A 16,989-nucleotide genomic window follows, 5' to 3' on the forward strand; every position below is an offset into this window, starting at 1 on the left:
AAGATTCGTTGGGCTTTAGCCCTTCTGAGTTAGTGTTTGGCCTGCGAAATGCACCGGCAACGTTTCAGCGTTTAATTTCCATGGTTTTGAGTGACGTCTCGAACTGTAACGTCTATCTGGACGATGTAGTTATCTATTCGTCTACCTGGGCTGAACACTTATCAATTTTGCATGAAGTGTTCCGTCGTTTGTCTGCAGCGTCTCTTACATTAAATTTAAAAAAGTGCGAATTTGCTAGAGCTTCGGTCACGTACTTGGGGAAACAGGTCGGAAATGGGCAGGTTCGACCATTAGATGTGAAAGTGGCTGCTGTTCTTGAGTATTCGGTGCCCACTACGAGGCGAGAGCTGCGTAGATTCCTCGGAATGGTCGGATACTACAGGTGTTTCTGCAAGAACTTTTCGAGTGTTGTTGCTCCTTTAACTCAATTGTGTAGTCCTAAGATTGATTTCAGTTGGACTAATGACTGACAACAGGCAATTCTGTCTGCAAAATCTCTTCTTTGCAGTGCTCCAGTCCTTTCTGCTCCGGATGTATATCGGGCGTTCCAGCTGGAGGTAGATTCCAGTGATGTCGGAGCAGGAGCTGTTCTCCTACAAGAGGGTGCTGATGGAATAGCTCATCCCGTATCCTATTTCTCTTCCAAATTTAATTGTCATCAGCGTAACTACTCAACCATTGAGAAGGAGACAATAGCCCTCTTATTGGCATTACAACATTTTAATGTTTATGTGGGAGCCAGTATGCATCCGGTCATAGTATATACGGACCACAATCCGTTAGTCTTTCTCAGTAAAATGTACAATCACAATCAACGTTTGATGAGGTGGGCTCTAATGGTGCAGCAGTATAATCCAGAGATACGTCATAAGAAGGGATCTGAGAATGTGGTGGCGGATGCTTTGTCACGGGCTTAAACTCACATTTTGTTTACAGAACCAGTTTTATTTGTTTTTTCGTTGTTGCTCCAAAAGGAGTTAAACAGAACGGTTTCTGTCTTTTTAGGGGGGAAGTGTTACGGCTTAAGCCTTTATTCTTACTTTAGTGTGGTGTTTTCAATTTGACTTGGTTTCTTCTTTTTTTTTTCTCCCAGGTTAGGCTCCGCCCCTGCACACCTGCGGCCATTCCTAATCGGGTAGAGATAAAAGGGGAGAGTAACGAGCGAAGAGGGGGCCTGAGTTTGCACTATTTCCACGAAGAACTCCAGTCAGCAGGTCATGGCCACTACCCCTGGCTTAGCTTCCAGTGAGCGCGGCACCCACTGGAGGGAAGCTCTTTCTTCCTCTCTTCCGTCACATTCGTGTTGACATTTTGTATCGAACTGAGCTTCATGTGTGCGTCTTGCCCAGGTGTTGCTGATACGCTGTGTTCCTTTTGGTTTCCATTATATTCTCCTTTTTGTTCTGTGTTGTGTGTGTTCATGAATGGTTTAGGGAAGTTACTAGTTGCCTGTGATGCGTGAGTGCAGCTAATTAATTAATAAACTGATAAAACTGTCCTTTCTGACTCGCGTGTCCTTTTATGTTACTTGCCACCTCCTACAAGCAGTGTTGAAAGTGGGGTTCGTAACAGGATAAATACAAACACATTTAAATATATATCTAATATTGATCTCAAATTTTGTATTATATTCATTTTTATATTATTCTTTATAATAACCTTTTGGTCTATGTTTTTGTTCTGTAAAGCTGCTTTGAGACAACCGATAATTTCTACATCAGAGGCCTCCTAAAACAATATACGAGAGGTCAAACATTTATTTTTTCAATATTTGGGTTTTACAGAGTTAAGATGGAGTCTCCTATAACCAGAGTTCTTCCAGGTTTCTCAGCGGGTGCTTCACTGAGGAGAGCAAACCTGTTAGACATGTGAAGCGGGGAGGTGTGTTGCTCCCATGGGCAAGCCTTAGCGTTAGCTTTGGCTTAATTGTCCCAAAGAGAGAAAAATACACTGGATCATTGCTAAACAATTCTTAAGGATGTTCTCCATGTTTAACCATGTTCTCATCACCAGCATAAATTGAAAAGTTGGACATTGGCCAAACCCACTGATGAAAATGGTCTCAGATGGAACCACCCTTGACAAATCTGCAGGGACACGTCCTACATGCTCAATTGTGAACATTAAAATAAATGTATATAAGCCAGAGAATCAGCGACTCCTACTAAAGGATAGACAGTCAGTGACCATGCTGTGATCAACTCTGTAGACAGTTGTAAACTATACTGAGGAGTCATAGTGTGATTTGTTTTTTGCAAACTATGTTTATAGGACTATTTCATAGCTCGCTGTGTGTTTTTGTCCTCATATACACAAAAAAGAAGTGATGGAAAATTCCTCTGGAGAGTTCATGTTTTTGCTTCATGGATTGAATGACACATGGACAAACAGATATATTTATTTTGCATTTGGTCTAATTATCTATATTATGACTTTTTTCCTAAATTTGACACTAGCTATTACAATCATGCTTGACAAAACACTTCATGAACCTATGTATATGTTTATATGCAATTTGTTTGTTAATGGGATACTTGGGGCTTCTGCTTTCTATCCAAAAATCCTTGCTGACCTATTATCAAAATATCATGTTATCTCCTATATAGGATGCCTCTCACAACTTAGCATAATTTATTGTTATATTTTCTGTGAATACACATGTTTAACAGTCATGTCATATGACAGATACATATCCATTTGTAAGCCTTTGGAGTATCATTCTATTATGACACCTCAGAAAGGTTTAAAATTGTTGATTATTACTTGGTTCTGTTCCATACTAGCAACTGTTTTTGGGCTTGTGATCACTGCCCGACTTCCATTATGTAGTAATGTCATTGACAAGCTTTATTGTTCTAACTGGGAAGTTGTTAAGCTGTCTTGCACAGATGTGACAGTGAATAATGTGTATGGGTATATTCTAATAGTTTATCATACAGCTCAAGCTGTATTCATCATTGTGTCATATATAAGCATTATCAGAGCTTCTTTAAGATCCAAGACACAGTGGGCAAAATTCATGCAAACATGCCTTCCTCATTTAATAGCACTCACAAACTTCACTATTTCCCTGCTCTTTGATGTCATGTATGCACGTTATGGCAAAATCCAAGGAATGCAAGCTCTACGCAACATCTTGGGAATTGAATATCTTGTTGTACCTCCTCTCCTAAACCCAATAATATATGGATTTAAACTAACACAGATAAGACAAGGGTTTGTTAAAATATACCAGCCAAGACGTAAAGCTTTACAGCATAGCTAATACCTGTGGTGGCCAGGGAAAACCCTCCAAACAGTACCTATTTTATATATTCTATAAATTATAAAATATATAGAAATATATAGTATTATATTTATGTTAATAGTATATAAATATACTATATATTTCTCGGAAATACAGGTGCTCCTGAATGAAATATATTTCCCTTTTGCAATTAACTGGTTCAGAAGTAAACTTGTAATGTTTTAAAAGTGGCTTTAAAAGGAGAAACTCCTGAGAGATAGTAATATATCCTAATGTACTTATGTAAAACCATTACTGCAAAATGATTAGTTTACACTGTGAAACAAGTGATTTCTTGGATCATTAGCATAATCCCTATCAGTTACTCTCTCATCACCTGAGGTAAATCACTCGAATTTGACAGACCAAATTATTTTTCTTTTGCTTTCTTACAATAATGAGGAAATGATCACTGATTCATTTCTTCAAAACTGTTTTGTTGACAAAATGTATGATTAATCTCTTTTAATGAACGAAATGCTTTTAATCTGCCATCTATACAGTTTGTAGGCACTCTTTTCTGTTTTGCTGATGTGATAGAAGGATGTTAGACATTTTGATCATCAGTGTCCAATTACAGTCTAAATTAATTATTCATGTGTCTATTTAACTATCACATTTCAATATAAAAAAAAAACAACAGCAACAAGACAATCAAACCATGTGAAATACACTTTTGGCTAGCAGGTTTTAGGCAGACTGAGTTTAGCCAAGAACACAGTCACTCATGTGCTCAAGATCTGGCATGAATGTTTTTGTCTGTGTGTCACAATGTTATAGAGATAAACTATGTAAACTGACTAGAACCTGCATATTGTTTGATGATATTAATCTTCATTTTTATCTTTTAATCTATTGTATCTTTATATGCATACAGTGTTAAAGCACAAAAAGCTCACTGTTGCTACTGAGCACCCAGAAAAACAACTTACCAGTGTTAATTGAAACTAATATAGTTTGTGAGAAACGTCTTTAGAAAAGTATTAGAAGAATACAATGATCAATCCATGGAATCTCCAAAATGGCAATAGAAATCAGAAATAAAACTTGATACCAAAAGGACTCAAAAATTATGCTTTGGTCACAAACAATTTTAAAATAAAATATAAAAATAAAATATAAATTCTACACTCATTCAACTGCTCAAATTTGAGCAAACGAAAATCTCTAATATATGCATGGACAGACAGATGCACAGACAACCTGTTACAATAATGACTCCAAACACCTATTACAACTGACTACTGAGTAAGTTAAAATATTCCTAAAGTCTTAAAGTTAGATCAGTTACATTCTGTCCCTTTTTTCTCGGTTTAAGATAGTCCATAATTATCTTGTTTAGGAATATATACTGTATGTACATAATTGTTTCTCTCTAACTTTGGATTCCTGTTAAAGCTCAGAAATCAGCTCATATGATAGCTACTGTATTCACAGCACAATTATAGTCAGAACACTCCACAAAGCTAGGCTATGGAATAAACATGGCAATAAGTGTGGAGCTAATGTGAAAAAAGGTGTCTAGTCTAATGAGTCCAAAATCCATGGGATGCCAAAACAACAATATATTTTTAAAAACAGTTGTTAATCAAACCAAAATGCTAATTAAATGCAAGAAATAGATCTCGATACCAAAGGGCCCAAAAAAGTGATGCTTCGGTCACACCTGTACAAGTTTAGCCATTTACTCATTTACCCATGTTCTCGTCACCAGGATAACTTGAAAAGTGGGACATTGGCCAAACCCACTGATGAAAGTGGTCTCAGATGGATTTACCCTTGACAAATCTGCAGGGAGACGTCCTACATGCTCATTTGTGAACAGCAATTCTAAACATAAAAATAAATCTACTGTATATATAAGCTAGAGAATCAGAGACTCCTAATAAAGGATAGACAGTCAGTGACCACACTGTGATCAAATTTGTAGAGAGGTTGTAAACAATACAGAGGATTCATATTGTGAATTGTTTTTTTTACAAACTATGCTTAAAGGACTATTTCATAGATCGCTGTGTTTTTTTGTCCTCATACATGCAGAAAAGAAGTGATGGAAAATTCCTCTGGAGAATTCAAGTTTGTGCTTCAAGGATTGAATGACACATGGACAAACAGATATATTTATTTTGCATTCGGTCTAATTATCTATATTATGACTTTTTCCCTAAATATGACACTAGCTATTACGATCATACTTGACAAAACACTTCATGAACCTATGTATATATTTATATGCAATTTGTTTGTTAATGGGATACTTGGAGCTTCTGCTTTCTATCCAAAAATCCTTGCTGACCTTTTATCAGAATATCATGTTATCTCCTATATAGGATGCATCTCACAAGTTAACATAATTTATTGTTATATTTTTTGTGAATACACATGTTTAACAGTCATGTCATATGACAGATACATATCCATTTGTAAGCCTTTGGAGTATCATTCTATTATGACACCTCAGAAATGTTTAAAATTGTTGATTATTACTTGGTTCTGTTCCATACTAGAGGCTGTTGTTGGGGTTTTGCTGACTGCCCGACTTCCATTATGTAGTAATGTCATTGACAAGCTTTACTGTTCTAACTGGGAAGTTGTTAAGCTGGCTTGCACAGATGTGACAGTGAACAGTGTGTATGGGTATTTTATAATAGTTTCTCATACATCTCAAGCTGTATTCATCATTGTGTCATATATAAGCATTATCAGAGCTTCTTTAAGATCCAAGACTCAGTGGGCAAAATTCATGCAAACATGCCTTCCTCATTTAATAGCACTCACAAACTTCACTATTTCCCTGCTCTTTGATGTCATGTATGCACGTTATGGCAAAATCCAGGGACTGCAAGCTCTACGCAACACCTTGGGTATTGAATTACTTGTTGGGCCTCCTCTCCTAAATCCAATAATATATGGATTTAAGCTAACACAGATAAGACAAGGGTTTGTTAAAATATACAGGCAGAGACGTAAAGCTTTACAGCATAGCTAATACCTGTGGTGGCCAGGGAAAACCCTCCAAACATTTGGAGTACAAATATTTTATATATTCTATAAATTATAAAATATATATAAAAATATATTGTATTATATTTATGTTAATAGTATATAAATATACTATATATTTCTCAGAATTACAGGCATTCCTGAATGGAATGTATTTCCCTTTTGCAATTAACTGGTTCAGAAGTAAACTTGTAATGTTTTAAAAGTGGCTTAAAAAGGAGAAACTCCTGAGAGATAGTAATACATCCTAATATACTTATGTAAAACCATTACTGCAAAATGATTAGTTTACACTGTGAAACAAGTGATTTCTTGGATCATTAGCATAATCCCTATCAGTTACTGTCTCATCACCTGAGGTAAATCACTCGAATTTGACATACCAAATCATTTTTCATTAATTTTCCTACAATAATGAGGAAATGATCACTGATTAATTTCTTCAGAACTGTTTGTTGACAAAATGTATTATTAATCTCTTTTAATGAATAATACACTTTTAATCTTTCATCTATACAGAATGTGTAGGCACCCTTTTCTTTTTTGCTGAGGTGATAGAAGGCTGTTAGACATTTTGATCAACAATATCCAATTAAAGTCTAAATTAATTATTCATGTGTCTATTTAACTATCACGTTTAAAAATAATAAAAAAAACATAACAACAACAACAAAATCAAACCATGTGAAATACACTTTTGGCTAGCAGGTTTTAGGCAGACTGAGTTTAGCCAAGAACACAGTCACTCATGTGCTCAAGATCTTGCATGGATGTTTTTGTCTGTCTGTCACAATGTTATAGAGATAAACTATGCAAACTGGCTAAAACCTGCACACTGATTGATGATATTAAGCTTCTTTTTCATTTCTTAAATCTATTTTTTTAAATCTATCTTTAAACGCATACAGTGTTATAGCACACTGCTGCGACTGAACAGCCAGAAAAACAACTTACTGTACGAGTGTTAATTGAAACTCATATAGTTTGTGAGAAATGCGTGTAGACAAGTATTACAAGAATACTATAATCGATCCATGGAATATCCAAAACGGCAATAGAAATCAGAAATTGAACTTGATACCAAACGGCCTCAAAAATTATGCTTCAGTCAACAAGTTTAGCCCTTTGTTTTACTAAACTGTTTACCTCACATACACTTAAAAATGGCCTTAAATGAACATTTGAACATTCAGACATTTGACCTCACTATGACCTTCAGTTCATCTGTTCATTAGAATAATAATTCCATATAAATCCTACAATCATTCAACTGCTCAAATTTGAGCAAATGAACATTCCTAATGTTTTAAAGTTAGATCAGTTATATTCCTTTGGTTCCCTTTTAGAACTCAGAAATCAGCTCATATTATAGCTATTCACAGCACAATTATAGTCAGAATACTCCACAAAGTTAGGCTATGGAATAAGCATGGGAACAAGTGTGGAGCTAATGTGAAAAAAAGGTAAGTCTCTTGCTGGTGGTGTGTGTATTTAAATCAGCACGGAATGGTGCAAGAACTCTGTGCTTGTTTCTAATTACTGCTCATCACTAGTGGAGTTTGTGACTGTTAGATGCGGGCCATTTTATTTACAACATGAATTCACCATAGTTTTCATTGTCGGAGGTTACATTCCCCTCAGTGCTAATGCTAAAGAGGCACTATGAGAGCTCTGTGGGGCTAATAGCAATATGTAGATGTTTATCTTCAAATCTCAAGTCAGTGCTCCCTAGATTCCATCATTATGTAGACTTTGGAACGAGAGGGGAAAACACGCAAATCTTGTTTACACAAACATTCCCAGCCTGTATTGTGCAGAACCCCGCCCCCACTTCGGCTATTCAGACCTAATCTCTGTTATGTTAATTCCAGCATACAAACCACTCATCAGACGATCTAAACTGGTTGTGAAGCAGGTGAAAACCTGGCCAGCAGGAGCCACCTCTGCTCTTCATTAGGGAGGCATCAGGGAGGCTTCAACCAACGGCGACTCCATGAACTTGGAGTCACCGCTGGTTGGCATCAGTAACCAGCTTCATCAGCTAGTGCATTGATGACATGACCATCTCCAAGACCATCACCACACGCTCCAACCAGAAGCTGTGGATGACTTTTAAAGTGCATGCACTGCTGAAGACTAGAGACCTAGCCTTCAGAACAGGTGACTGGGTGGCCCTAAGAACAGCAAAGGCCAAGCGGAAACGAGCCATCAGAAAGGCAAAGTGTGCACATGCCCAGACAATAGACAGCCACTTCCAGAACAGGGGAGACACGGCGCATGTGGCCGAGCATACAGATGATTACAAACTACAAGACAGCTTCACCTGCCTGTGATAGTGCTGCATCCATTCCAGATGTGCTGAATGACTACTACACTCGGTTTGAGGTGCAAAACAACGTAACGGCAAGGAAGACCATCCCTCCCCTGAACGATCAGGTACTCTGTTTATCCACGGCCAACATAAGGAGAACTCTATGCAGAGTTAACCCACGGAAGACTGGTAGGCCAGACAACAATTCTGGCAGAGTGCTCAGGGAATGCACAGAACAGCTAGCAGAGGTCTTCACTGACATCTTCATTTCCCTGAGCAGCGCTGTTGTTCCTATGTGCCTCAAGACAACCACCATCGTCCCTGTCCCATAAAAGTCTACGGTTTCCTGCCTCAATGACTATCATCCCGTCACACTCATACCCATCGTTATGAAGAAACTTGTCATGAGGCACATTAAGACCCAGATACCACCCTCACTGGACCCCATACAGTTTGCGTATCATCCAAACCGCTCCACGGACGATGCCATTGCCATGGCCCTACATTTAGCCCTCACACACCTGGACAATAAAGATACATACGTACAAAAGCTGTTCAAAGACTTTAGTTCAGCAGTCAATACAATCACCCTTCAGCACCTGACTGGGAAGCTGAGCCTGCTGGGACCGAACACCTCCCTCTGCACCCGGATCCTGACTTCCTGACTGGGAGACCTCAGTCATTCTGGATCGGGAACAGCATCTCCAGCACCAGCACATTGAGCACTGGTGCCCCTCAGGGCTGCATGCTCAACCCACTGCTATTCACCTTGCTGACTCATGACTGTGCAGCAATGTACAGATTGAACCATATAATCAAGTTCACCAATGACATGACCATGGTGGGTCTCATTAGCAAGAACGATGAGTCAGCATACAGAGAGGAGGTGCAACAGCTAAATGCCTGGTGTAGAGCCAACAACCTGTCTCTAAATGTTGATAAAACCAAAGAGATGGTTGTTGACTCCAGGAGAGCACAGAGCAACCACTCTCCGCTGAACATCACTGTATTACCTGTAGAGATCATCAAGAGCACCAAATTTATTTTTGTTTATCTAGAGGAGAACTTCACCTGGTCACTCAACACCAACTCCATTGCTGAGAAAGCATCTCTACTTCTTACGAAGGCTGAGAAAGGCACATCTTCCCCCTCCATCCTGTCTACTTTTTGCAGAGGGACCATTAAGAGCATTCTGAGCAGCTTCATCACTGTACTGGAAACTGCACCATCTCGGATCGCAAGACCCTGCAGAGGATAGTGAGGACAGCTGAGAAGATCATGTGGAGTCTCTCTGCCCTCTATCATGGACATTTACACCACACGCTGCATACACAAAGCCAACAGCATTATGGTTGACCACACACCCCTAACACACACTATTCACCCTCATGCTATCTGGAAAAAGGTACTGAAGCATTTGGGCCCTCACAACCAGACTGTGTAAGAGTTTCTTTCCACAAGCCATGAGACTCCTTAACAACTGAACTGAACTGAACTGTACTGTGCACAACACACACATCAACTGTATGGACTACACAGACCCACACCATATAAACACTCTTCCAATATATATCCATCAAACTGTTTGCATGCTGTTTTGCCCACTGTTTTTTGCTCTTTGCACATGCTGTCTCACATTTCAGTGAAATTGCTGTTTTGCACAATACTTTACAATATCTCATGTAACTGCTGCTATAATACTGTGTTCATTCCAGTATTTAAGCTCACACAATATTGTTTGAACATACAGTATTTAAACTGGTCAGCATTGTTTCTGTTTATTGTCTTTTGCACTGTCTTTTGCCATGCACTGTCATTTTTGTCTTGTCCTGCACGGTTTGCACCAGGTTGCACAGATGCACTTTATGTGACTAGGAATACTTACTAAGTCCTTAGCTCTGCCTTTGTTTTATGTAGCACCATTATCCTTGAGAAACGTTGTCTCATTTCACTGTGTACTGCAACAGATATATATGGTTGAAATGACAATAAAATCAAATTAATTATTATTAAATCATTATTTTTAATTATTAAATCAAAATGACAATTAAATACAAGAAATTGATCTCGATAACAAAGGGCAACAAAAGTCATGCTTTGGTCACATACAAGTTTATCCTTGTACTCATTTACCCATGTTCTCATCAACAGGATAACTTGAAAAGTTGGACATTGGCCAAACCCACTGAAAATGGTCCCAGATGACAAATCTGCAGGGAGACGTTCTACATGCTCATTTGTAAACAGCAAACTCTGAACATAAAAATAAATGTATATATAAGCTAGAGAATCAGAGACTCCTAATAAAGGATAGACAGTCAGTGACCACACTGTGATCAACTTTGTAGAGAGGTTATAAACCATACAGAGGATTCGTATTTTGATTGATTTTTTTTTTTTTTTTTTTTTTACAAACTATGCTTAAAGGACTATTTCATAGCTTGCTGTGTGCTTTTGTCCTCTTATACACAGAAAAGAAGTGATGGAAAATTCCTCTGGAGAATTCATGTTTTTGCTTCATGGACTGAATGACACATGGACAAACAGATATATTTATTTTGCATTTGGTCTAATTATCTATATTATGACTTTTTTCCTAAATTTGACACTAGCTCTTACAATAATACTTGACAAAACACTTCATGAACCTATGTATATGTTTATATGCAATTTGTTTTTTAATGGGATACTTGGGGCTTCTGCTTTCTATCCAAAAATCCTTGCTGACCTTTTATCAAAATATCATGTTATCTCCTATATAGGATGCCTCTCACAAGTCGGCATAATTTATTCTTATGTTCTCTGTGAATACTCATGTTTAACAGTCATGTCATATGACAGATACATATCCATTTGTAAGCCTTTGGAGTATCATTCTATTATGACACCTCAGAAAGGTTTAAAATTGTTGATTATTACTTGGTTCTGTTCCATACTAGAGGCCGTTGTGGGGGTTTTGTTAACTGCCCGACTTCCGTTATGCAGTAATGTCATTGACAAGCTTTACTGTTCTAACTGGGAAGTTGTTAAGCTGGCTTGCACAGATGTGACAGTGAACAATGTGTATGGGTATTTTATAATAGTTTATCATACAGCTCAAGCTGTATTCATCATTGTGTCATATATTAGCATTATAAGAGCTTCTTTAAGATCCAAGACACAGTGGGCAAAATTCATGCAGACATGCCTTCCTCATTTAATAGCAGTCACAAACTTCACTATTTCCCTGCTCTTTGATCTTATGTATGCACGTTATGGCAAAATCCAGGGACTGCAAGCTCTACGAAACATCTTGGGTATTGAATTTCTTGTTGTGCCTCCTTTCCTAAACCCAATAATATATGGATTTAAACTAACACAGATAAGACAAGGGTTTGTTAAAATATACAAGCAGAGACGTAAAGCTTTACAGCATAGCTAATACACGTGGTGGCAAAGGAAAAACCCTCCAAACAGTACCTATTTTATATATTCTATAAATTATAAAATCTATATAGAAATATATAGGATTATATTTATGTTAATAGTATATAAATATACTATATATTTCCAGAATTACAGGTGTTCCTGAATTAAATATATTTCCCTTTTGCAGTTAACTGGTTCAGAAGTAAAGTTGTAAAGTTTTGAAAGTGGATTAAAAATGTAAAAAAGGAGAATCTCCTGAAAGACAATAATACATTCTAATATATTTATGTAAAGCCATTACTGAAAAAATATAGAGAATTAATTTTTTATTTAATTTCTTACAATAATGAGGAAATGATCACTGATTCATTAAAAACTGTTTTGTTTAAAAAATGAATTATTAATCTCTTTTAATGAATGAAATTGTGAATCTGTCATCTATACAGAATATGTAGGCACTCTTTTCTGTTTTTCTGATGTGATAGAATGTTTTTAGACAATTTGATCAACAGTATCCAATTACAGTTTGAATTAATTAATAATGTGTCCATTTACAGTAACTATCACATTTAAATAAATAAATAAACAAACAAACAAACAAACAAATAAATAAAAAACACACATACAAAAAAAAACAAAATCAATCAATCCATGTGAAATATACTTTTGGCTAGCAGGTTTTAGGCAGATTGAGTTAAGCCAAGAACACAATCACTCATGTGCGCAAGATCTGGCATGAATGTTTTTGACTGTCTGTCACAATGTTATAGGGATAACCTATGTAAACTGGCTAAAACCTGCATATTGTTTGATATTTATCTTATTTTTCATGTCTTAAATTTATTGTCTATTGTCTTAAGTGTTAATGCACATAAAGCACACTGTTGCTACTGAACACCCAGAAAAACAAGTGTACTTACAAGTGTTGATTGAAACCCATACTGTATAGTTTGTGAGAAATGTCTGTAGAAAATTAGTAAAAGAATACAATAATCAATTGATGGAATCCCCAAAACGGCAATAGAAACAAGAAATAGAACTTGATACCAAACAGCCTCAAAAATGATCCTTCAGTCACATACAAGTTTGGCCCCTCTATGTTACTAAACTGTATACCTCACATACACTTAAAAATGGCCTTAAAAGAACATATGAGGATTCAGACATTTGACCTCACTATGACTTTTAGTTCATCCGTTTATTAGAATAATAATTCCATATAAATCCTACAATCATTCAACTGCTCAAATTTAAGCAAATAAAAATCTGTAATATATGTATGGACAGACATATGCACAGACAACCTGCTACAATAATGCCTCCAACACCTATTACAACTGACTACAGAGTGAGATAAAACAATCCCAAAGCAAAACAAATATAGTCAGAACACTCCACAAAGCTAGGCCATGGAATAAGCATGGCAACAAGTGTGGAGCTAATGTGAAAAAAGGTAAGTCTCGCAGTGGTGATGCGTGTGTTTACATCAACACGGAATGGTGCAAGATCTCTGTGCTTGTTTCTAATTACTGCTAATCGCTAGTGGAGTCTGTGACTGTTAGATGCGGGCCATTTTATTTATCGCATACATTCCCCTCAGCGCTAATGCTAAAGAGGCGCTATGGGTGCTCTATGGGGCTATTAGCGATCTGCAGAATGTTTACCCTGATAGACTGTTTATCATCACCGGAGATTTCGATCATGCAAATCTAAAGTCAGTGCTCCCTAAGTTCCATCAGTATGTGGACTTTCAAACAAGAGGGGAAAACACGCAGATCTTGTTTACACAAACATTCCTGGCACGTATTGTGCAGAGCCCCGCCCCCACCTCGGCTACTCAGACCACATCTCTGTTATGCTAATTCCAGCATATAAGCCACTCATCAGATGCTCTTAAACGAGCCACCTCTGCTCTTCATCACTGCTTTCAGTGCACTGTCTGGAACTTCTTTAGGGGGGGTGCAACCAACAGCGACTCTATCAACTTGGAGGAATATACGGCTTTAGTGACCAGCTACACCAGAAGACATGGATGACTGCTAAAGTGCATGCACTGCTGAAGACTAAAGACCTAGTCTTTAAGAACAGGTGAAAAGGTGGCCCTAAGAACAGCAAGGGCCATTAGGGAGGCAAAGTGTGCACATGCCCAGACATTTCACAGTCACTTCCAGGACAGCCTAGACACACGGAGCCTGTGGAAGGGCATACAGGCAATCACGAACTACAAGACAGTTTCACCTGCCTGTGATAGTGATGCATCCCTCCCAGATGCGCTGAATGACTCTATGCTCGGTTTGAGGTGCAAAACAATGTAATGGCAAGGAAGACCATCCTTCGCCCAAAGATCAGGACTCTGTCTATCAACGGCCGACATAAGGAGAACTCTACGTAGAGTTAACCCATGGAAGGCTGCTGGACCAGACAACATTCCTGGCAGGGTGCTCAAGGAATGCACAGTACAGCTAGATGTCTTCACTGAAATCTTCAACATTTCCCTAAGCAGCGATGTTGTTCCTATGTGCCTCAAGACAACCACCATTGTCCCCATCCCAAAGAAGTCTACGTACAAACAAATGCTGACTGGGAGACCTCAGTCAGTCTGGACCGGGAACAGCATCTCCAGCACCACCACATTGAGCACTGGAGCCCCTCAGGGCTGCATGCTCAACCAACTGCTATTCACCTTACTGACTCATGACTGTGTAGCAATGTACAGATCAAACCATATCATCAAGTTTGTCGATGACATGACCGTGGTGGGTCTCATCAGCAAGAACGATGAGTCAGTATACAGAGAGGAGGTGCAACAGCTAACTGCCTGGTGTAGAGCCAACAACCTGTCAGTGAATATTGATGAAATCAAAGAGATGATTGTTGACTTCAGGAGAGCACAGAGCGAACACTTTCCGCTGAACATTCATCTGTAGAGATCGTCAAGTGCACCAAATTTATTTTTGTTCTTCTAGCGGAGAAATTCACCTGGTCACTCAATACCGGCTCCATTACCAAGAAAGCCCAGCAGCGTCTCTACTTCTTACGAAGTCTGAGAAAGGCACATCTCCCTCCCCCCAGGCTGACTACGTTTTACAGAGGGACCACTGAGATCATTCTGAGCAGCTGCATCACCGTCTCATTTGAGAACTGCACCATCGCGGATAGCAAGACCCTGCAGCGGATAGTGAGGACAGCTGAGAAGATCATTGGAATCTCTTTTCAAGTCAAAAAGCTTTTTTTGTCATTTCAACCATATATTGCTGCTGCAGTACACCGTGAAATGAGACAACGTTTCTCCAAATCGGTCTTTGTTTTATGTAGCACCATGGTCCTGGAGAAATGTTTTCTTATTTCACTGTGTACTGCAACAGCTATATATGGTTGAAATGACAATAAAAGTTTCTTGACTTGAGCTACTCTAGTCTAATGAGTCCAAAATCCATGAAATCATAAAACATCAATATTTTTTTAAACAGTTGTTAATCAAATCAAAATGATAATTAAATACAAGAAATTGATTTCAATACCAAAAGGATCAATACCTCATCAGGATAACTTGAAAAGTTGGACATTAACCAAACCCACTGAATAAAATGGTAATGACAAATGACAAATCTACAGAAATGCCCCTTTTCCACCGAGGCAGTTCGAGTGCTGGTTTGGAGCCAGAGCCTAATTTAGAACCAGTTCTTTCTGTTTCGACCGCCAAAGCACCGGCTCTGCACCAGGAAAAGTGCTTCTTAAATAGCACCAAAACGTTGCTGGTCTAGACTTAAGAACCGCTTGGGGCGGGAGCTGGGGGCGGGGCTAGTGTTAGCGCATTTGATAATGTACCTTAAGTTTACTAATGTTTAATACACTTTTACTTTACCGCGATATGATACATTATCAGCACACATGATAGTAGGTAGCTACATGCTAAGGCTAATTTTTTTTCTGTGTTAACGATAAAATAACGTTATGTACTTTATGCAGATTACACGGAGATGCACGTACACGTTTTATTCGCCGCGTTTGGATGCCAATGTAGGTTCGCAAAGCCATGAGCATTAACAGTAAAGCAACATCCGCCATTGTTGTTGTGTTTGCCGCTGCTGCGCTAACATTGCTAGGACATAGCGTATATAGTGACGTCACACTCGGCACTGTGATGGCTCTCTAGCCGGTGGAAAATCAAACCGGTTCTTAGAAGGTTCGCCAGTGGAACCAACTTTGAACCAGCACTAGCGCTAGCTCTGAACCAGCACCCGGTTCTTTCCGGAGGAAAAGGGGCAGGAGATGTCCTACATGCTCATTTTTGAATAGCAAATTCTGAACACAAAAATAAATGTATATTGTGATGGCGGCACGCGCACCTCCACAAATTCATGGAGGAAAAAATGCTCTTTGCCCCCTGCATCGGCAGCCAAGAAGAGAGAGAGTGTAAAGGCGGCGGTTCAGCACCTCAGCCAGCAGCGCTGAGCGCGATCTTTCAAACTTCCATGACCATGGTCAGCGCCGCTGGCAGGGAGAATAAGGCGGGGCTGCAGAAACTTCCACCAAAAAGCACAGGCCAATCATGAGCACCTCTAGAGCATTCACCTTCCAGAAGACAAGCACAGAAGAAAGCGAGTCTCAGCTAGGGAGAGGTAAGCGGGTGTGCCTGATGGAACTAATGGATTTTATCTCTTTAATATTCTTTTTCAGAAACCTTTTTCAGCTGATCCAAGACTTCAGACTGAGCCAATGCTACACTCCTGGAGAGGACTGCTTCACCTTGATACTGCCATCCCCCCTCCTGCTGCCTAGGCTTGGAGCCTGGATTTCTGCACAAGCACCCATATAACCCCTTAAACTAAGGAACTTGTTTGTTTTTTCTTTATCACTGACTTTCTGTTGCACTAAATTGCACTAGAGACTTAAAGAAAATTAAACCATTACACTGTTTGCTCTAATCCTGTTTCTGTGTTTTTTCTTCCATGTCCCATTTCACTAAGTGCCCTAGACT

At 38.7% G+C, this 16,989-nt stretch overlaps 3 protein-coding genes across 3 annotated transcripts; all 3 read left to right on the forward strand.

Moving 5' to 3' along the window:
• Positions 1 to 2,326: 2,326 nt before the first annotated feature.
• Positions 2,327 to 3,265, forward strand: LOC113643741 (olfactory receptor 1-like). The gene has a single exon (XM_027148162.2). The coding sequence runs from the start codon at positions 2,327 to 2,329 to the stop codon at positions 3,263 to 3,265; it is 939 nt and encodes a 312-aa protein (XP_027003963.2).
• A 1,584-nt stretch (positions 3,266 to 4,849) lies between these two features.
• Positions 4,850 to 6,275, forward strand: LOC113643753 (olfactory receptor 1509-like). Its single transcript, XM_027148179.2, has one exon. It carries the CDS (start codon positions 5,337 to 5,339, stop codon positions 6,273 to 6,275), a length of 939 nt encoding a protein of 312 aa, XP_027003980.1. The 5' UTR covers positions 4,850 to 5,336.
• A 4,776-nt stretch (positions 6,276 to 11,051) lies between these two features.
• LOC113643686 (olfactory receptor 1-like) lies at positions 11,052 to 12,021 on the forward strand. Its single transcript, XM_027148074.2, has one exon. The coding sequence runs from the start codon at positions 11,083 to 11,085 to the stop codon at positions 12,019 to 12,021; it is 939 nt and encodes a 312-aa protein (XP_027003875.1). The 5' UTR covers positions 11,052 to 11,082.
• Positions 12,022 to 16,989: the final 4,968 nt, after the last annotated feature.

The sequence above is a fragment of the Tachysurus fulvidraco genome, chromosome 11 (assembly GCF_022655615.1).
Source record: "Tachysurus fulvidraco isolate hzauxx_2018 chromosome 11, HZAU_PFXX_2.0, whole genome shotgun sequence".
Lineage (NCBI taxonomy): Eukaryota > Metazoa > Chordata > Actinopteri > Siluriformes > Bagridae > Tachysurus > Tachysurus fulvidraco.

What these genes read in the sequence shown, in the direction of transcription:
- LOC113643686 (XM_027148074.2), top strand. Translation starts at nt 11,083, where the DNA reads ATGGAAAATTCCTCTGGAGAATTCATGTTTTTGCTTCATGGACTGAAT.
- LOC113643741 (XM_027148162.2), top strand. Translation starts at nt 2,327, where the DNA reads ATGGAAAATTCCTCTGGAGAGTTCATGTTTTTGCTTCATGGATTGAAT.
- LOC113643753 (XM_027148179.2), top strand. Translation starts at nt 5,337, where the DNA reads ATGGAAAATTCCTCTGGAGAATTCAAGTTTGTGCTTCAAGGATTGAAT.